General features: G+C 36.7%; 2 protein-coding genes and 1 long non-coding RNA gene across 4 annotated transcripts in view; 2 read left to right on the top strand and 1 right to left on the bottom strand.

The window, feature by feature from the left end:
• Positions 1 to 717: 717 nt before the first annotated feature.
• LOC107561640 (uncharacterized) lies at positions 718 to 1,249 on the bottom strand. The gene is made up of 3 exons (XR_001605879.1): positions 1,125 to 1,249; positions 897 to 992; positions 718 to 797 (listed from the first exon to the last, which is right to left on the bottom strand). It is a non-coding gene; the product is annotated as an uncharacterized lncRNA (long non-coding RNA).
• Positions 1,250 to 3,098: 1,849 nt separating this feature from the next.
• Positions 3,099 to 4,030, top strand: LOC107561631 (transcription factor HES-7-like). The gene is made up of 3 exons (XM_016246109.1): positions 3,099 to 3,146; positions 3,339 to 3,434; positions 3,524 to 4,030. The coding sequence occupies exons 1-3, from the start codon at positions 3,099 to 3,101 to the stop codon at positions 4,028 to 4,030; spliced, it is 651 nt and encodes a 216-aa protein (XP_016101595.1).
• Positions 4,031 to 12,894: 8,864 nt separating this feature from the next.
• The window catches only part of LOC107561043 (39S ribosomal protein L11, mitochondrial-like), a 30,252-nt gene continuing 20,930 nt past the window's right edge, over positions 12,895 to 22,216 (top strand). Inside the window, exons 1-3 of one of the 2 annotated variants that reach the window (XM_016245389.1) lie at positions 12,895 to 13,014; positions 18,060 to 18,169; positions 18,264 to 18,430. In XM_016245389.1, coding sequence (XP_016100875.1) covers positions 18,308 to 18,430 — 123 coding nt within the window. In that variant the 5' untranslated portion in view covers positions 12,895 to 13,014; positions 18,060 to 18,169; positions 18,264 to 18,307. The remainder of the gene's footprint in view (positions 13,015 to 18,059; positions 18,170 to 18,263; positions 18,431 to 22,216) is intronic. The other variant, XM_016245380.1, reaches the window with a different exon arrangement.

Here is a 22,216-nt window from a genome sequence, read left to right as displayed (position 1 = left end):
ATTAATTTTTTTTTAATCAACATGAATTGTAACCATTAAATCACAGAAACCATTTTAGCATTTTGGCTGACTTATTAAAAATGCAGTATTTTTTGTCATATACTGAAAATAGTTATATATGCTTGCAAAAAATATATTTTAAAAGGTATACTGCAATCATAGATACCACAAGATGGCAGTAGAGTACTTAAAATTGCAGTAAGTGTTTGTGGGGGGGGGGGAGCACAATTTTTTCAATTATAATGACACTTTTATTTTTATTTTATAATAGCGAACTGCCTATTATAATAACCCTTATAAAGCTTTGTGTATTCGGACTGATGGAAATTTTAAAAGTTCATCGGGTCAAAGGGTTCAAGTTAGGGTGACCATATTTAAGTTTTCCAAAAAGAGGACAGTGGTTGGGGCAGGAGGCGGGGTTTCGCCTAACAGTATACGTAGCAAGGTTTTTTTGTTTGTTTGCTTGCATTGTTTTTAGAATAAATAAATAAATAACAAGTAGACAGAATAGAAAAAGAATAGGGAATTCTAGTGTTAGAGGCTCATTTTAAAAAAAAAATAAAACAAGCCAATACAACAGAAAAAGAATAGATAATGCATGTGTTAGAAGGGCATTATTTATAATAAATAAAAAGAAAATAAGTAGAAAGAATAGAGAATGCTAGTGTTAAAGGTTATTTTCTTTTTACAAATAAAATCAGTAAAAACCAACCCTGAGTTTTTCTTGTGGTCTTTTTGATGTATTGAACCGCAAGGTCTAAAATCTCTGCTTTTTCCAGTTTAGGATTTTGTAAACACTGTGGTAGGAGAGAGGCATTTTAGGGGTTTGTCAGGGAAACAGTGCAGAAATAATGTAAAGCAATGCATCATAAATCGAGGGCATATAGCCTGCTCACCGTGTCTGCAGTGTTCTTGAAAAGCAGATATCTTAATGCATCTAGGTTATGGTTGATTCGATCCCTTCTCTTCTTCTCTATCACAGGCTTTAACTTCTTTAAACAAAATTAAAACATGAAAATTGTTTGCCATTAAACAACTTTCAAAATTTAACCACTGCGTGGAATCAAATGAACATGTGCAGGTCAAATAAATTAAATACAAAGAGTTGGTTTTAAAGAACTTACTCTTTTGATGCCTTCTGTCTTCGTCATGTTGAGAGATGAACAGTTTGCTCTTCAGGCTAATTCGTAGATGTGGGAAACTGCTGAAATCGAGCCAAACGGGAATTTGAAGCCTCTGGTGTGGCATTTGATTGGCTGAAATGTGGCAGTGAGGTAGGCACAGTGAACTTTCCACCCATCATTCTACGGCCTTAACTAAACAATCAGTAAACAAAAAGCTTGATTTTTAAGCATATTTAGAAACATTTGATGGCGCAATTGGTTCTGGACAAAACAAAAGTTTGCCATTTGAATGTGCGCTGCAATAGGCCTATGCAAATATCAGCAAATGGTTTTGAATAAGCAGCTGAGGACAATGCTTGAGGTGAACTCCTAAAACACATTTAGGCAAATGGCATCTGTCCTGACATTTTGGTGATTAAAGTAGCATAACAATAATTTTGTCAGTAGGCTAAAATTGAATTTTGATGCCAAAGTGATAACCTGCATTGGTAAAAACATTTTAAATTAAATTACTGATAAAGAACACTGAGCTGAAGCACTGAATTACATGAATTGCATATTTATTGTGATAAATTATATGGATGGAAACAAATATGTTATATCATAATGATTAAAAAAATAATGTAGGCATATAAATGTGTAATGTGGAGGCCATGGAGACATTTCTATAAGAAAATTCTCACTTTAAGAATAGAGAAAATACGACGCATTTTTGGAGTCGTGCGCCAAGCGAGATCAGCTCGTGGCGCATCCTGCTTTATGGAGAAATGGGGGATGTGAAGAGGTGTGATGCTCAGGCTTTTAGAGCAAATCTGTTAAGTGTGCTGTATGGGAGTGTTTTGATAGAAGTGTGAGCGATTAGGCCAACCAGTTTTTTTTCCCACGCTTGTAAACTTTTGGAATGGTCAAGTGTATCATCAGGAATTAAGCAAAGCAAAACAATTCGAGTGACATTTGAAACCTTCTGAAACTGATGTAACGGCCTATTGGAAGAGAGTACCATGTGTTTTTTAATACGTTTTTTTTTTTTTCTTACAGTTTTTTTTCGTTGGCAATTGGCACGTCCATTTTCTTCGAGAAGAAAGTCACTTCCAAATGAAATTAGCTGTAGGCTATTCGTATAGTTCTCATTCATTAGGCAGTAGAATTATTTGCGAACACAAGAGAAGACCCCACACACATCAAAAGACCAAAAAAAAACTTTCAATTGAGGCTACACTCCAGTGCCTCAAACAAGTCAAAAACACGTCTTCCTTTGTTATACAGGCGCTTCAGTGTATCGACTGTGATCCGACCTGACAGCCCACCTTAATGAAAAAGCAGCCTATAGTGTAAACCAGTTGAAATAAGTAAAAATACCTTAATTTTTATTGTGAGATTGAATTTACAAGATGAATGGTCCTGGCAAGGCAATAGGCTATAGGTACCATCTATGAAAGCACCTAGAAGAAAACATTCAGTTATAGACACATGAGGAATCCTTCATTATATATTCGCACATTGTGCGAATAACAATACTGTGCAATGTTATAACTGTCCAAATGGCTAAACTATGTACTTTTTATTGTCTATCGATAATCATAGGGATTTGAAATTACAGCAAGTAGGCCTAATATAGGCCTAATCACCTTTCAGTGGTTCTTTTAAATATAACGCGTTTGAATAGTTCAAACCTTCTTTGATAATCTTTGACAATGCCTTAACTGAATAGCCATCGTTTAAACATCCCAGTGGGGGACTAAATGGGTCATTATTGGCTCTTACTTCACAATTGACATTATTTACAGCCTTTGTCGCTTTCATCCAGCATGTATGTGAATATTAATGAGGGGCTAGCTCAGAGACGCATGTGATTGGTCCGTCCTCTTTTATCATTCATAATGAGAAGAGTAGGCGTGTACTGACTGTACCATAAATTACCTGAACTCCAAAACGATGCTTTTAATCTCACTTTTAATTTCGTGAATCGCCAAAATGAGCAAACAAGCTGCTGACATACCGGAACAAAAAGACTCGAAACGGGTAAAAACCTAACTTTATGTGTTTTACAATGTATTTTCAGACCTCTGAAATATAATTATAATTCACATACGCCCTATTAGGCTATTCTGACAAAATTTGATATGAAGACTTGTTACGTATCATGTTAAGGCTTTTTAAAATTATATTTGACCATAATATTTAAACTAGCCCACGCTGTTTATAACGTTACAGGTGTCAAAACCTCTCATGGAAAAAAGAAGGAGAGATCGCATTAATCAAAGCCTAGAAACTCTGAGAATGCTGTTACTTGAGAACACCCACAATGAGGTAAGTTATTTGATTCGATTTTTTTAAAGACTAATATAGACTGTATATAAAATGTCTTTATCTGACCACATTTCTTCTTCTTTTAATAGAAACTCAAGAACCCTAAAGTGGAAAAGGCTGAAATCCTGGAAAGTGTTGTGCACTTCCTAAGAGCTGAACAAGGACTGGGGACTGACCCTTTTCAAATCACTAGAGGAAAAAGAGCAGGCACAGAGGAGTATGATGAGGACCTGAGGTCACCTTGCAAACGTCAGAACTACCGTGATGGAATGAGGACATGTCTCATACGAGTCAGCAATTTTATTGCTAGCAAGAGCCATGAGTTCGGACAGGGAGTGGAAAAAGCATGTGAAAACCTTACCAAATCACAGCCAATGCAAGTCCAGCTACTGTCCACACCATCCCACAGAGAAACTCAGGTGCATCTCTATGAGGACTCAGCACAACAGCATCTCACTCATGTCCAACTGAGCAATTCCTGCACACCATCTGGCTGTGCGAAGCTTGCACAAAGAACTGTTCTGTCTGCTCCCACCATGACTTCAAGTCCTAAGCAACCTGTAATGCTCTGTGATGCTGTCTGGAGACCTTGGTAGAAGATCATGTCCGGAGTCCCTGCAAAGCTCTCCAAAGACTGAAAAGGCCAGCTTGGTCTACAGTGATTCATGATTCAGCTGTGTGGGAGCACCACTGGGACAATAGACTGTGAATTGTGTAAATATGTTGATTTTGTACAGTAGATGCCAAAGATTTATTTTGTTATAAAAAGGCATTGAGAAACCTGTAGTGTTTGGTGATCTTACAGCCAAACAAACAAGATACACATTTGTGCTGAGATGTATGTATTTCTTAGTTAGAACTTTGATACTTTTATATCAACAGAACTTTCTTTCGAGACTTTCACAAAATCCATTTTTGATGGAGAAACCATATACTAAATGGGGTGAATATTTCGAGTTTTTTTTTTTTTTTTTTTTACATGAGTGCCAAGAAACTGTTTAGAGCAAAAGTTCATGTCATTTTTATTTTTTTCTGTGTGGTAATTGCCATATATTTGTGTTCTTCTAAAACATTGAAAAATGTTAATTTCATTCAAGAGATTCTGTTTTTTTGTTGAAACAGACAACAAGGCCTTTTATTTGCTGTTATTTTTCTTGTCAGCAGAATGTGAAAGGTTGTTCATAAAGTATTTTCTTATACTTTGAACAAAGAATTAAACCTCTCTGAGGATATATTATTTTATCTTTGGCTCTTTCTAATATTTACATGTCCATTAATTCATTTCCTGAGAGATATTCAGCATCGAACGGCATTGTTCTTCAGACACGGTGTGAATGTTTAGCGTTCCAACGTGATAACGGTTGATAACTCTATAAAAGGCCTGGCATTTGCAGATTTTCATTGGGCAATCATTTGGTCATCTCAGTGATGTTGCACTTAATGTATGGAAGATATAAAGTATTGAGGTGCAGATAGCTTAACCGCTGAAGGTGGTCATTACGGGCCTTTGTCAGAACAATCGTTGAATGGTTTGATTTATCAGAACATGATGTTGGAATTTGATAGTACTTTGCCTATTTCTAAATGTTCTGTAGCAATGTAAATACTCGATCCAATACGGTAGCCTGTATGATGACAAAAAGTTCAAGTCACAGACCGCTAATATTAGCAACAATTGGCAAAGATATTTAAGGAAATACAGTTTTGAGTTTGGAAAAGTCATTTCAAGTACTTTTTTTAAAAAACTTAAAACAGATCAAATTAATTATTTTAATTATTATTTTATTAGCAGCCATCAATTCTCTCTCTCGCATCTGATTTTATAGCATATTGTTTGATTTGGTTACAAAGGGCAACGTTCTTGTCTGTATGGATGTAACAGCTATCTCAAGCCCACCATAAGTGAGAATCCAGCATGAAATACACCCATGTATTTCACTTAGGCTATTGTACCGTAATGCATTTAAAGGCGCCTCTTTGGCATAACTATGTTCTGGACAAATGAATAAAACCAAAAGTTTGGTCTCAATTATCCTATCAACATATCATCAGGTTATCCAAATTAATCTAACTGCACAAATGTTTTAGAAAATTCGACTGCGCGCGACAAACGATTTGTGATTTAAATAATGAGGTCGTTTTTCATTTTTCTTTTATATTAGGCTACTTTGACATAATGTAAAGTCTAGCCTACTACTACTTCAACGACTGCGCTATCTATCTACATGTGACAGACAAACGGAAACCCTACAAAAAGTATTTACAGAACAAAAGGAAACAACCCAATTGCTGGGTTTGTCCCTATTTTACCCAGCACTGGGTTGTATTTAACCAAGCATTTTTTAGAGTGCAGAGTGTCTGTAAATCTGGTCAATCTTCTTTTCAAACAAACAAGTTGTGTGTGGTTGATTTTTTTGCACCATATAATGAGACAGGTCTCGCTCTCCAACGCTATCCCACAGCCAATTCAAGCGTACACTCTAAAAAATGCTGGGTTAAAAAGGGACAAACTCAGCTATTGGGTTGTTTTGACCCAGCGGTTGGGTTGTACAAACTCAGCTATTGGGTTGTTTTGACCCAGCGGTTGGGTTGTTTTGACCCAGCGGTTGGGTTGTTTTGACCCAGCGGTTGGGTTGTTTTGACCCAGCGGTTGGGTTGTTTTGACCCAGCGGTTGGGTTGTTTTGACCCAGCGGTTGGGTTGTTTTGACTCAGTGGTTGGGTTCAAAACAACCCAACCGCTGGGTCAAAACAACCCAATAGCTGGGGTTGTCCCTTGGGAGTGTAGGTGCCGACATTCTCTCTCACCTAACTCATGAGAACAACGTTTATAGCAACGACAACTCACTTCACTAGTACAACATGTGGTCCTTCTGGCCATTTGGCAAAAAACTGTCAAATTAAACCGACGCGTGTCCTGACCTGGTTATGAAAACAAACGCACATTGAAGAAGGCACGCGCAGTGTTTAGGCGCACGCGTTTTGCCATAATAAACGTGAAATCACTGTCACACTCTACTTCAAACAACAGGTCAAGTGGAAAGCAGTGTATAATTGTTTTCAATAACCTATCATCATTACCACCACACATAAATTACATTAAATATTTTTGTTACATTTACATTTTGGAGGCTTGTGGCATCTCAAAGTCTGGAATAATAAAGCTTCTATTAGGACTAGGCTACATAACACTTTACCGTGCATAATTCACCCTACTTAGTCCAGAAAGGTCTACCTACTTCAAAAAGGCGAATAATAGCTCAAAATCTGTCTGTTTAATTAGCTTTGCATATTATTGCTTCAATAAATAGCTAATCCCTTTAGAAGCTTTTCGCAACAGTTTACGATTTGGACTTAACGCGGGTGTGTTGGGCAACCTGCTTTTAAAGCGTATACAGCTCCTTTACAAGTAGCGCCGTTATTCGAATGCCTTTTATTCGTGTGCGTTAATCCCCGGCGGGTGGGAAATGAAGGGGGACAGGTCCCCCTCCGCGGGATATTAATTGGAGGTAAGCATCCACAATGCGGACGTCTGTGCTTCAGCGCTTCTCCATTGCGCGTCTGATGGCCTGTTGCGCAGGGGCGGATACACACCCTGTTGACCGAGCGCTTCAATGACATTACCCTGAGCAACATCTGGCCGTATGCACCACTCGCCTGCCCCTTTAATTAGAAAAACGAGTCGCCTCACTGGGCAACTCTGAAGGTCTTGGTACATGGTGATGCACAGCCAGCATTATCTGACCGAGGTCTTGTGCTTTTGGAAATGTAGAAGTTTTTATGCATACAGACCCATTTGTCTTCCTGTTTCCTTTTATTAGTAGTATTATTAAATAAATGTATAAATAGTTGTACTTAAATATAATCTATGACACTCAACATCATTCATTTTCTAAAAAGAAACCTCAAAACTACACACAAATGAAACCAATGAAATGATCTAATGAGAAACTTCACAGCATCCTGTTTTTTCAGTGACTCTTTCCCTCATTGAGGTGTTGATAACGCTGTCATGAACCATCTTGGAATGATCACAAAAACAGTAGAATATCCTGCTCCAAATGCAAATCAAGCACATGTTTATGTGGAACACTAGAATTTGTATAATCACATTCTGAACTTGAGTTTTTGACTCTATCAGATCTGTGCTGGATCGTGTCCTGGAAGATAGGGAAGGGAAATGTGCTTGTAACGGAGCTGGTTTGGCTGACATGCATTAGACACACCAAGATCTAACATTTTCCCCTGCTACTTCACAGACAAAAAGCAAGCAAGATTCTCCAGGAATTCCCAGAATAAAATAGGAAAGGGAATAATTGTAATTTTACTGTTTTGTAACTGCTGTCTCCGCTGTTTTACATAGTTAAACACACTCAAACACACTTTTCACTCAATTTGGTTTACTGTATGGTACATTTTATTTACATCCAAACTTACAATTTTTCCTAAAAGCATCAATATATTTAATAACACATTTCTTGAAAACTGCAACTAATGATGAACTTAACCCAAAACTGTATACAGTGAATGTTTGAAATTGTACTTCTTATTAAATAGTAATTTTACTCGCAGTTCTTCTAATTTATCTGTGTTTTAAAACAGTATATATATTTTTAAAACAAGTGTAATTTGTGTTCAATGCATCTGTGTATTTTATGGATTCTGCCAAGCAATATACAAAAATAAAAGACAATGTATTGATCAGTGTTTAATTTTATCATAGAAATCTGTGGTATGAAAAAACAAGCTTACAATTCTTTTTAGTCTATGCACTTGTTTCATGTTAATAATTAATGTTCATGAACTTAGTTTCTATTGAATGCTTAATCAAAAGCTAAGCAAATGATGTCCCACTTTATAAACTTCAGTGTACTGCATACTTGTGGCAGACAGTTTGACACTCACATACAGTGTTGTTCACAAATTGTCATGAGGCATTTTCAGTTATTATCATTGTAAAAATACCTTTTTTTAATTAAATGTATTCTTATATTAAAAAATGTTAATTAAAAAATGAAAGCTACATTTATAACACTATACTTTGTTATATTATGATGGCATTCACTTACAGAAAACTAGTTAACACTGCTCCATAGGTGCTTCTAATACAATCTCTGAGAGTGTTGCAAACTTGACATCAATCACTCAAAAAAAAAATCTTTTTTTAAAAGAAAAATGCTATCATAGATTTTTTTTCTTTTGATATTAGAGCAAATTATGTTTTGTAATTTATATTCACATCTACAGAAATTTACCCAACTATGACAACTTCCGCTACTGAGAATCCCAAGACACGTGAAAAGGGTCCGTTGATATGAAAATTAAAACTTTAAACATATTAACTGCAAGCACAAAAAGAGGAGGCTGAACATAATTTAATCTAAACAAAATTTAATGATAACCTAATAGCATCAAACAAAAAAACAACAGATTTCGGTTAACAGACATGTGAACAAGCATGTGTTATTAGCAGGCATATTCAGTCTCTGAGCTTTGCTGGATAAGACTAGTGTCCAGAATTATAATCCATTTAGACCTTCCCAACAGCCTGACCCTGAGCGTATAACAAAGGCAGCACACGGATCATGCACACAGTCTGGGGCGCACGGGAAATGACGCAACGCTCATGTTCTTCTTCTTCTTTGGAATTTTTTTTGGCGTATTCCGCACCATAAGCACATACCGCCACCCAATGTTCATGTGAGGATCTTGACATTCGATAAAAGAGTCTCTTCGCCATCTTGTGTTGAAAATGAAGCGCAATACATTTTTTCATTGTTTTTTATCGACGCCTCTTTAAATAAACCCCGTGAAATGGGCAATAATAATAAATGATAGTATTTTCACTCATTTGCTTTCCTATATATTATTTTTAAATATTGCCTAGTGTTCAATATAAATAATTTTCATACACAGTATGCATAGGCTATGGAGAACGAAACCTGCAAAAACAGTAAATAAATAAATAAAAGTGTGCATAAATACACGTATTCTTGTTTAAATACATAAATAATAATTATACATGTAATGAAAGTAGGCAAATAAATAATATAAATGTGTGGGCAAATGGAAAATGTTAAACTCATCCTAACTATTTTCCTTTGATCACTCATTTATTTCTGAATGTAGTTCCACTTTTTTTCCCCCTCTGCGCAACATGCTAATGAGAGGGTGTCAATTATGCAAGAGTAGGCGGATCGTGTGTGACGTGCTTGAGCGTTTGCCTGCGCATGCGTATTAACTTCATCAGTCAAGGTGACTGATTATTATCTTACACTTTTTCATAGGGTTAGTTTTGTAGTTATAATCATGAGAGAGCTAAATCATAAAAGATTTTAAGTGGCCAATGTAAAATATTAATGCTTACATAGCTCTTAATTGCAATACTGAACTGTTATTTGCTTAATAAACATACTTTTGTCGCATGTATTTTCTGTTCTGACAACTAATGGGAAAAACAGTCTGTTCCTCGATTAAACCACTTCATACCAGTCATCTCACGATGACCACGGGATACTGATATTACAGTTGTCTCTAGCTGGAGACTCAATCGGGTTACAAAAAATTACGTCAGGAAACTACACCTCTGGCCATTTCTTTGGGTTGTTTGTAAAGTCACAGATACTGTACGGACAATACAGCTCAGTTTTTTATGTATCTTGCTCTGTTAAACAGAAAAAGTGACTTTACGTAGGCCATACTGGATTAACATCATGCATTTCCTGTCAGCGGGAAAGCCGCACCCCCAGCTATGACATGACCCCGACCAAGTCCATGGTTGACACCTTCTCAGTAGCATGTTGTGCACAGGAAAAATAAATGTGGAACTACATTCAGAAATAAATGAGTGATCAAAGGAAAATAAATAGGATGAGTTTAGCATTTCCTTAAACATTTTCCATTTGCCCACCAATTTATTTTATTTATTTGCCTACTTTAATCACGTTTAATTATTTCTACATGTATTTAAACAAGAATTTGTGTATTTATACAGGCATGTGTGTATTTATTTATTTATTGTTTTTGCAGGTTTCGTCCTCCATACAGTAAGCTCCATACAGTAAGGCTTGAGAGAAAACAAAAAGAGCTTCAAGGTGAGACGTGCAAAGTAAAGCGCGCAACTGCATCGTTCTGCCACTAGAGTTCTCCCACAGCCTGTGACTGTATGTGTGTGAGTGTGTGTTTACCCCCTCCGAGCTCTCAAGTGTGTCCGGGCTCCTCCAACCAACCACAATTCTGACATTTAACTCCGGAAACACAAATGTAACCAGCGCTGCGTTACATCCTAAAGTGAGACTGAACGGCGAGGCGTTAGATCAGCTGTCGGACAGCGGTAAGTAAGCGCATAAACCGGGTCGATTTCATGACATTCGCAGTAAAGAGGAACAAAAAATCCACTCCCAACTGGTTGGTTTTGTCTAGAAGCGAGGGAGGGATATCAACATGGCGTCCATGTAGCTCACCAACCAACAAGAATGTCTAGGCACCGATGAAGATTTTTCCCTCCATTTGCAATTTGATTGTGTTATTGATCGCGATTATTTGCGGTTTGATTATATGTAGCGCGTTTACGATGTCCTCATGTTTATACTTTTGCGACTCTTAGACACCCGTTTGTCGTTTCTTTCAGGCACTGTGACCGAAATGCGGGACCTGCGCTGGGTTTTATTGATCACTGATGAGACAGACAGCTGTCAAAGTCATCGTGGCTTTTAATATAATCTTCGTTAATATAATCGGGTTCTTAGCGCTTTTACGCCGTGCATTCCAGCACTCGGGTTGTGGATCACTCGAGCTGTTGTGGTTCTGTAGTCTTCTGCGGGGGTTTTAAAAATCACTGGCAACATTTTGTAGACCGTAACAGTGTGAACAAAAGTTACGATGGTCACTAAAACTTGTAACGTTGCTGTAGTAACATTCGATCAGGAAGCGATCGGTTCCCATCCTTTCTGCGCATGTATTGCGCAATAAAGCGAACAGGTCTCGCTGGTGACTATAAAAACCGCACTCTGTGAATTATTATGCTAACTAAAAAAGTTGATACGTAAATAAATTAATAGTGTTTAAATGATGTAAATGCACATGTGGTGAATAGTCTAGATATATGTCAAGGCTTCCACAAAAGCTGCTTTATTCTACATGGGGTGGGTCGCCACTGCATGGGCGCTGCCATGTTAACGTCACGTGAGCAGCCATGCAACTGACCAAGTTGCCAGTAATTCTAATAATGTTTTACGGCGTATGGCTTTCAGCCAAGGTGCTTTAAAAGGGTAATAACAGACAGGTTTGTTGTAAACCAACAGTATTTAGTATTCAAACTTAATGCATCCAGGCCAATAGGAGTCAGTATGACTCCTAAACAAAAAAGTGCACTATTAAATTTGCTGTAAAATGCAAATGACTTAAAATAGTTTCCTTATTATCCCCTCATGAATAATACTATAGTGTAACATAATTCTATATCATTTTACTTGTGTTCTTTCCACATATTGAGTTATGTGTATTGAAATGAAAACATTTATCAACTAAGGCTTTATTTACGTCATGTAAAAATAGGTGGTTTAGATTAATGACTTTTACCTTGAAAACTATTATTTATGTAATTTAATTAATGAGTGTATCTTGTTCATTTTCTTGGGAACTCATTAGAATGCACTTTTATTGATAAATTGCAGCCTACAAAAGGAGTTTCAGCTCTTCATCCTTTGTATAAAAAAGCTATAACTTACACAGTATGCACAACAGCAATAAATGTGACAGTCATTTTTATCTGTTTTTCATGCCACATAGAGACCTAAAATACTGCAGACAGTCTGCAGACTGAATACTGCTGAGGGTTTTTATTATAGAGCTGGATTTGCTTTCTGCGTGTCATTTTGGGGATACTGATATTACAGTTGTCTCTAGCTGGAGACTCAATCGGGTTATAAAAAATGACGTCAGGAAACGACACTGGCCATTTCTTTGGGTCGTTTGTAAAGCCACAGATACTGTACGGACAATACAGCTCAGTTTTTTTATGTATCTTGCACTGTTGAATGGAAAAAGTGACTTTACGTAGGTCATACTGGATTAACACCATGCATTTGCTGTCAGCGGGAAAGCCGCGCCCCCAGCTATCACAAGACCCGACCAAGTCCATGGTTGACACCCTCTCATTAGCATGTTGTGCAGAGGAAAAATAAATGTGGAACAACATTCAGAAATAAATGAGTGATCAAAGGAAAATAAATAGGATGAGTTTAGCATTTCCTTAAACATTTTCCATTTGTCCACTAATGTATTTTATTTATTTGCCTACTTTAATCACGTTTAATTATTTCTACATGTATTTAAACAAGAATTTGTGTATTTATACAGACATTTATTTATTTATTTGCGTATTTGTTTATTTATTGTTTTTGCAGGTTTCGTACTCCATACTAGGCGCAGTCCTCCTCCTGTCATATGGGGGCAGTCTATCTGGTTTCACCAAACCATCTGAAGTGACAGTAAAAGCAATATGGCAGCGCGCATGGTTCAAATACTAACGTGAAGGTCCTTTTTTCGGGTGTACGTGAACACAAATTATCTCTCTAGCAGGTAATGTCAATTATATCTTTGCTTATATCATAATAAAATGTATCTTCCGTTTTAAACATGCACCTGAAGTTGCTTATTAACCATCTTTCGATTAAAATACTGTCATGTGCTATATGCATGTAATAATGAATTATACTTTTTAAGCTCTGTTATTATTATCACTATTATTATGTCTACATTTTCGTCAAAAAGTGTTTTATTCCATTCTGTAGTAAACCGTGGGAAACTACAAAATACAGCATTACTTGAATTCTACAGGTTTATGATGGCAGTCAGTCGCTTATTTAAAATGGGGCTCTTTGTTTTCCACTATTTACTAATGTGACCAATGATATCTTTACATCTATTTATGCTTGCATGTACTAAATATGTAAGTTAAATGTGTATTACGAGATGCCACATGCTTCCTTGTATAGAGCTTTGACAGACAGCATCCTCGAATTTAAACATCTCTGGTCATGTGACTATGTACACCAGCCATGTAAAAACCAAGTCAGTTTTCATTTATAGTCGAAAACTCTGTGTAATAAATAATAAAACACCCATTTGGATTAACTAGATTATTGTCATTAAATTAACTGGATCCTGTCTGTTAACCAATCACACCAGAGCTGTGTTACATGTTGCTTAACTCAGTACCGTTATATTGCTGTATATTATTATTAATATTATTATCCAGGCACAACTGCAGGTTGGATGTGTTTTTGATATGTTAGAGATTGTTAGTTTATCGTAGTACTGTAATGTTACTCAGAAGTACATACATCTTAAAAGTCAGATTCTTATGAAGATATTATTATTATGAGGTTAATCAGAGTGGCAGATTGTTTTGTGCAGGAGTGAAAGTATAATGGTTAAGGACCTGTGCTGTAGGTTCAGTCCATAGATGACATAATATCACAGAGGAACTGAACATCTTCTTTCTGGTGTCATTATAAGACCACTGATTAGATGCTAATTTTGGCTGTAGAATATGTTGCCTGAAATTCATTTAGGACAGTGATAATTTCAAGTCTGATCTTTGTTTGTGTGGCACAGTTCAGAGCTGGTTGTTGTAAAAGACTGCTTTTTGATACAATAGCAAACCTGCAAGCCTGTTTTGTGAGAGAGCCAGAGAAACTGCTCAGTGCTGTTACTCATATCACATGCAAAGAAATGCATTTTGTGAAGGAGCAGCAAAAAACATATTGCTTTATTCTGAAAGAGGATCAAATTTGGTAATGAAACTATTTAATGCAAACCAATGTTATAAAGTTGACCTTGCGGTAAAATACATAATAAAACATTTTCAGACTGCAGGAAAAAATTCAGATATTAAAGAGTTAACTGACTTAAAATACACTCTCTGAATTTATCAATATAATTTGAACTATAATATCTCACATTTTGACATTTGCTGAATGAAACTAGTGCTAATACGTGTTTTAATGCCATTATATTTGACAGCAGTGATTCTTCAATGTCATTTGAGTATTCCCACCTTTTTCTGGTTTGCTGTTGTAAATTAGGAAGTTGTTTAGCTCTTTGCTGAGGTTATCAGAAATTGCACTCTGCGGTCTTGTCAAAATCAATATGCACCTGGAGGGCATCAGAGGAATTGAGCTGAATTCTGAAACAGCAGCCTGCTTGCTGAATTGCGATGCATGTTGCACCATTGTTTGTTATAGATTAGAGGAGGACAGAATCTCAGTTTTGTATCTATGCTGGTTCATTTAGTTGCATTTAGTGAGCAAATGTTTTCGTTGTACACAACAGTGAACGCAGGAAGGCCAATTTTCCTATATCTTCCCATTTTGTGCAAACACAAGCTGGTAGAAGCAATTAAATCATTTTACCAGTCATTTCTGCCTATGCATAAATGTTTTATGCACTTTCCTCCTCATTTATTTTCCAGCTTTTGTCTACTTTGCGAAAACCACAATTGCTTGCTCAGCAGTATTTTAAATGGGCTATTCTTGCCTCAACAAACATGTTTTCCCATGTCCGCAAGTTCAATTGGTCTCAAACCAAAAACAGATGTATCAAGAGAGTGAGAATCCAAATGAACTGGCTGACTTTCAAAAGTCGGGCTGTAAATCTATATATGTAAATGTGAAGCTGCAGAGGGAATGGTTTTGAGGTTCTTAAATCACTTCATAAAGAGAGTCCTGTCTCTCTTTGTCATCTTAAATCAGGAATGATGTAGCCCTGCTAATGCCATTGACTCCCTTGAGTGTTTCATTTTCCTGAAACCTGGTTTTATCCCTTTGAACTGAAGTTTAAACAGAACAGCTTTAGGTCTCTGAGGTCTCTTGTACTATTGCTTTCTTTGAATTTGCATTAAGATATTAATTCACTTTACTGAGTTTTTTTTTTTTGCTCAACAAAATAAATTAATAAACCTGAGCCACGTTCATTTATTGCTAATGGTATATTGCCATATTTCCCCTGTGTAATTTAAAATCCCAGAGCTTGGCATTTCCTTTTTATTATTGTTACAGCCAAGATACTTCAGTGTGAAACATTGCAACAATTCATTTTCAGGCACCAATTGTTTGTACACCTGCTTCATTATTCTCTGTTCAAACAATGTAGAAAAAAAATCAAATAGCACTTTGGCTAAAGATTCATTTGTAGCAAACAAACAGATATGGATGTACTATGCAGTGATGGTTTCAGTGTTTCCAGAACATTGAGCCTAACATCTGAAATTGTAGACCAAATCAAAGCTAATCAAAGCATTATTTTCACAGGGTAAATTGTTTTGTCATGCAGTACATCTTCAAGTCCCCAATATTAAGCAGCACAACATTTTGCAACATTGATAAGAATAAGTGACACTGAATAATGGCTGCTGAAAATTCAGCTTTGCCATCACTTCACTTAATTACATTTTAGTATGTACATATGTTCAAAACGGTATTGATCAAATGAATGCAACCTTGGTGAGTATAAGAGACTTTCATAAACACTGAAATCTTACCAACCCTAAAGCTAGTATATTCATGCTGTTTCTTATTTCCTACTCATAATATTTCAAACAAAACATGTTTTTTTTTTTCCTGAGAATATCAAATATTATTCTCAAGCAATTGAATCTAATTTGGAAAGCCGAAGAGTGCTTCAAAGCAGGAAACGCAGCAAGCACAGTGAAGTTTGACAGAACATGCCTGCAGTCCATATTCACTCATCCTCAGACTTTTTTTCTTTCATTGTGTATTTTATATCCCCATCACGTCAACAGAGTTTCTTTAAATGGAAAAGACATTTCATGCATTTTTCTTCAAAACAGTCAGAAACACTGTTATTGTCGGTACCAAGTAAACCATCCCCCAAAAAGGTAAATTGGTGCCAAACACAATGTTCCGAATAAATTGCTTCAATTCAACTCAACAGGATTGTTGATTGTCCTCTTCTGCTCCTGAATATGTTAAAACGGTTGTACCTCCTGCCAAGAAGTGGGGGTTTACCAGCAACCCAACCTTCCCTGACTGCCTCTTAAATTGATTTGAGCTTCAATATGCTTTTATAAACAGCAAAAATATGTTTGGAGAACAACATGAACAAAATGCCAGTGTGTGATTGGCATTTTAAAGAAAACCCAGAGTAATTTTTAACACAGTGTATTCACACAGCTGGTGATAGCGGAGCCTATATCTGCTGCTTCTGCTCTCTACAGATAGCCTGTGTATTCTGAGATCCAAGATGTTTCAGTGCTTGTGAAAAGCTCTCTTTGCTTGAGTCCTTGCGCACACAGATGCGAGGCTTAACTTGTCATTAAAACCAATGGCGCGTTCCAACGTGTGGCTAGTGAGGTGGGTTTATTTCACCTGAAGTTTGACAGAACATGCCTGCAGTCCATATTCACTCATCCTCAGACTTTTTTTCTTTCATTGTGTATTTTATATCCCCATCACGTCAACAGAGTTTCTTTAAATGGAAAAGACATTTCATGCATTTTTCTTCAAAACAGTCAGAAACACTGTTATTGTCGGTACCAAGTAAACCATCCCCCAAAAAAGTAAATTGGTGCCAAACACAATGTTCCGAATAAATTGCTTCAATTCAACTCAACAGGATTGTTGATTGTCCTCTTCTGCTCCTGAATATGTTAAAACGGTTGTACCTCCTGCCAAGAAGTGGGGGTTTACCAGCAACCCAACCTTCCCTGACTGCCTCTTAAATTGATTTGAGCTTCAATATGCTTTTATAAACAGCAAAAATATGTTTGGAGAACAACATGAAATAGAATGGCGAAATGAAAGCCAGTGTGTGATTGGCATTTTAAAGAAAACCCAGAGTAATTTTTAACACAGTGTATTCACACAGCTGGTGATAGCGGAGCCTATATCTGCTGCTTCTGCTCTCTACAGATAGCCTGTGTATTCTGAGATCCAAGATGTTTCAGTGCTTGTGAAAAGCTCTCTTTGCTTGAGTCCTTGCGCACACAGATGCGAGGCTTAACTTGTCATTAAAACCAATGGCGCGTTCCAACGTGTGGCTAGTGAGGTGGGTTTATTTCACCTCTATCTCCCTTGGATTTATGAATATGTAAATAGCGAGGTTAACCTGGGAACAGAGCACTGTGAATAATTTAGAGATATTGTTTTCACCTGGGATGAACAGTCACAGAATGAGTCAAGTTCTCCCGTCATAGTTGCAATTAGCCTTTTATTCTTTTATTCTGTCTTTCATTGCATTTGGTGTATATCAGATTATGGAGTGTGGTTTTTATGACTCGTGCTTCACTGAGCGCATATGTTTCAGGCCATTTGAACCACTCAACTAATTGATTGAATCATGTAATTTAATTCAGTCTTGAATGGAAAAACCAGGTACTACTCTTTTGCTCTTGCTTGTGGCGCTAATTCTGTGCATTGCCGGTGATGTTTTGGTGCTTGGTGGCTGCCGTCCAATGTACTCCATCGGCCATTTCTGATTCAGACCCATAGAGCGCAAGCTAACCGTAATGGATCAGCAGAGTGCAGGGAATCGTTGAAGGCAGCCAAGCACAGAAGCTCCTTGAGTGTGTGACGCACCTGTACTTTTATCCCTTATCTCTGAAGGGCCTGAGGTCTCATAGCATTTCGCCTCGCGACTGTCTTCACTTACAGCATCTCGAGATAAGGCCGCTGTGCACTCCTGGGAGAGCTTTTATGGATTGGAGAGCTTTTGTGTAACTCACTTCTCAACCTCTGGACAAGTATTGATTTTTTTGTGTTGAATTTTTTATGAATTAAGGAGATCTCAATAATTACCTTTCCCAACAGGCAAAGGGGACGGACAGACGTGTGGCAGGCCAGACACATAGACAATGTCTAAGATATCTAAAGCAGCCAAGGCGGTGAAAAAGTTGGACACTGGAGGTGTGATCAGAGCAATTGTAAGGTCTGGACAAGCAGCTCCTGGGCCTCCACTGGGCCCCATCCTGGGACAGGTAAGCTTTCAGACCTCCCTTTTTCTTTATTCTTTTTTATGTTCATGGCATTTGTTATGACTCTAATGTAGTGGTTCTTAACCAGGAGTACCTCAGCCGACTTTTAAGGGCGACACAAGATCATTTTAAAACAGGACAAAACAAACATTAAAATCAGCAGAAGAAAAAATAGGATATTTCTTACTTTAATGCATCTCAACAGTTGTTTCAATTTATTGGTTAATAATAGAGAGAACCCTGAGGAACATAGATGCTGCAGGGATGAGGTATTTTTGTAGGCCAAAACTCAGAAATGAATTAGCATTTTAGCACATCCCATTTTTGAATGGGGTTTTTGGTTAAATTACTGAAATTAGGTCTGTGGTTAACACAAGCTCAAGATATATCCAATTTTTATTCTATTACATACAATACATCAGTAATACTCCATTTTTTAAGCTTTTACTTAACTTGAAAAAGGCAATTGCTAACAAGTGGCTAAATGGGACTACAGAGGTTGTCAGGGATGTTAAACATCACAACGAACATGCCAAGTCACCTTTATTTCTGTAGCGCTTTATAGAGTAGAGATGATTTCGAAGCAGCTTCACAGTATTAAACGGGAAACTAACAGAATCAATGATGCAAACTTCATCAAATATGAGGCAATCTACTTATAAACTCAATAGTCTGCTTTCACATCCTCACTGCTTATATTAGGAACTTGCAAACTATTCTAACTCAAACTTTCAGGGAAAATGTTTTTTAAATAAAGACTGAAAGAGTTGTCAGAAGCTTAATGGTGGTGACATTGACGGTTGTGTAAATTTGCAAAAATTTTCATGATTAACAATATACAGGTGCATCTCAATAAATTAGAATGTCGTATAAAAGTTCATTTATTTCAGTAATTCAACTCAAATTGTGAAACTCGTGTATTAAATAAATTCTATGCACACAGACTGAAGTAGTTTAAGTCTTTGGTTCTTTTAATTGTGATGATTTTGGATCACATTTCACACTTCACACTTAAACTACTTCAGTCTGTGTGCATTGAATTTATTTAATACACGAGTTTCACAAATTGAGTTGAATTACTGAAATAAATGAACTTTTCCACGACATTCTAATTTATTAAGATGCACCTGTAGTTAAGACTTATAAAGTTTTGTTGGGCACAGAGCTTATTTTCCGCAATAATCCAAAAGCCAATGGAAAACTCTTATTGGGTTTTTGTCGATGGAACCACGGAGAAGCTAACTTATGGGTTAGCCTACAAAAATACATCATCACTGCAGCACTCTATTCAGTTTTTAAGACTTTTGGAATCCTGTAATTTAAGTTTACAGAAAATAAGGGTGTCTGGCCTTTGAATATTGTTGCATATAATGGTGGTCTTTGGAGTTAAAAAGGTTGAGAACCACCGCTCTAATGGTTAGGAATGCAGCAAGCACAACATAAATACTGCTGTTACAAGCACGTCTGCAGTTGTTGCTTCTTTGACCATTTAAAGTTGTCTTCTGCAGGAATTGAATGTTCAGAAAGAAAATCTGATTTCATATATTTACAGCAAAAAAGTCTGTCTTGATCACCGAAATGTGATGTTTCTCTACAGGTTTTGTGTTTTTCTTCACCATAGTGACTGACTTGAGAAACTGTTTAGCCAAATGTTGACACAGGCTTACCTCTGCTCTCATATGTAAAGCACATTCATAACTAACAAGCTAATTACAGATGTAATGATGTCATTACAGTCCCTTGCCCATCATGATGATAATAAATGAGACACATTTTCTTCTGCCAGCGCAAGTCAACCTGGCCTCCTGAGTGTGCTTGCCTGCTGAAGAAAGCTGTTGCGAACTAAATATGAGGTGTAATGAGCATCAGTCAAGCAGAGCAGCACCATATGTCAGTGAAACACATGTAGTCGTGTGTTTGTGCATGTGTCTAACTGTGCTCTTGTCAGCTCCGTTTAAACTCTGCTTTGCCTTTGTGCCTGTGCTGCCATCTTTGGCTCAACTTTTATGTGTATTAAACTGTAAATAAATTGCAGTCAGTAGGCCTTCAGTTTACAGCTCTGGCCCTTTAATCTTCCCGCTTTCTCCCTCCTTTGTTTTTTCTCTTGTCTGCCTAACCATTCACTTTAAGATACTTTTCCCCCCAAAATATTTGAATATATCTTTTAGATTTTAATAATTTTAATTAGATTAAAATCGGATTTTTTTTTTTTTTAAGAATTTAGGGGGATGTGCTTAATTTGTCTTCAAAATAATGTCAGAATGCAAACAAAATGACTATATCGTTATGCAAAACACTTATTTGAATCTTTTGATTTTGGGGTGAAAGCCTTCATTTGATACAGGAACTACTCGAGCTGTTCATGTCAGACTGGGGAGAGAGGTGTTGTAATAATGTAAAATATGTGAAAAATAATGTGTTTTTCGAACAACCTAGTATGAGAGCCTGTTCTAGTACACCCCCAAAACAAATTCAAGACTTTGTAAAAGAGCATAATAGGACCACTTTAAGATACTTTTCCCCCCAAAATATTTGAATATATCTTTTAGATTTTAATAATTTTAATTAGATTAAAATCGGATTTTTTTTTTTTTAAGAATTTAGGGGGATGTGCTTAATTTGTCTTCAAAATAATGTCAGAATGCAAACAAAATGACTATATCGTTATGCAAAACACTTATTTGAATCTTTTGATTTTGGGGTGAAATATTCACTAATTGAACATTGTGCATGTCTGACCTGCTAGTTCTATTCTTTTCACTAATTTCTTTTCGTTACTGGGAAGCTGAACAGTTAAAGGGGACATAACATGGAGGGAGTGCATTTAAAATGAAGAGAGAGAGAGAGATGAAAGGCTGAGAAATGGCATTCTGGTCTGGTTCATGTCTAATATACCTCTGAAGCTAAACCAGCTTCATGTGGAACGGTTCTCTGTAATTCAATTAATTTATAGCTAGACTTATTTTTAGCATTTGTCATGCAAGTTTGTCCGCTTTTATGTTTGGTAAATATTCCATGTAAATCATGAATGAAGTGCGGTATAAGCTCTTAGCTCTTTGAAAAATGAGTCCCATTTTAATTCATATGAGTAATAATGGTTTATCAGAGCAGGGGTGGGGGGATTGTAGAGGGCTTTAGAGGCTACTGATGGAGAGTGAATAATGCCCAACCCCCCTATACCGTATAATCTGTACCAGGATTCATTCTCTATCACCACATCAGAAAGTGCGTGTCTCTCTAACATCATACTCTGATATGTACAGATCTGTCATTGGTAACCACAATGGAAAAGACACTTCATGCTGTGGTAACTATGATACATTTAAAGGTGGAGATTAATGAGCCATCACTGTCCATTCAGTGTACAAATTCCTGGGGTTGCCCATACAGGGGTCTAAAAATCTGAGAAAACATTGAGAAACTGAAATATAATTTTAATCTAAATAATAAACAAAGCTTTATGGTTTTGAAAAATTGATGACATGTGAACTCTTAGTACAGATGCTTAGATGCTCTTGCTTCCAATGACCCAAAAGAGCATTTGTGCTTCATTCTGTGCTGGTTTCTCACAAACTTCTGGAGTTCATTCAGCTTGAGTGCTGCTGTCATGAAAGCAAAAGAGGGATAGTACAAATACTTAAAAAATAATGTCATTTTTTTAAAGTCAATTTTGGCCTGAAATAGCTGTGCTGATAATATTGTCCATTCAGTGTACAAATTCCTGGGGTTGCCCATACAGGGGTCTAAAAATCTGAGAAAACATTGAGAAACTGAAATATAATTTTAATT

Source organism: Sinocyclocheilus grahami, unplaced genomic scaffold, assembly GCF_001515645.1.
Source record: "Sinocyclocheilus grahami isolate Dianchi unplaced genomic scaffold, SAMN03320097.WGS_v1.1 scaffold23.1, whole genome shotgun sequence".
NCBI lineage: Eukaryota > Metazoa > Chordata > Actinopteri > Cypriniformes > Cyprinidae > Sinocyclocheilus > Sinocyclocheilus grahami.
The sequence above is the reverse complement of the archived record's forward strand: the minus strand, read 5'-3'. Positions and strand labels throughout refer to the sequence as shown.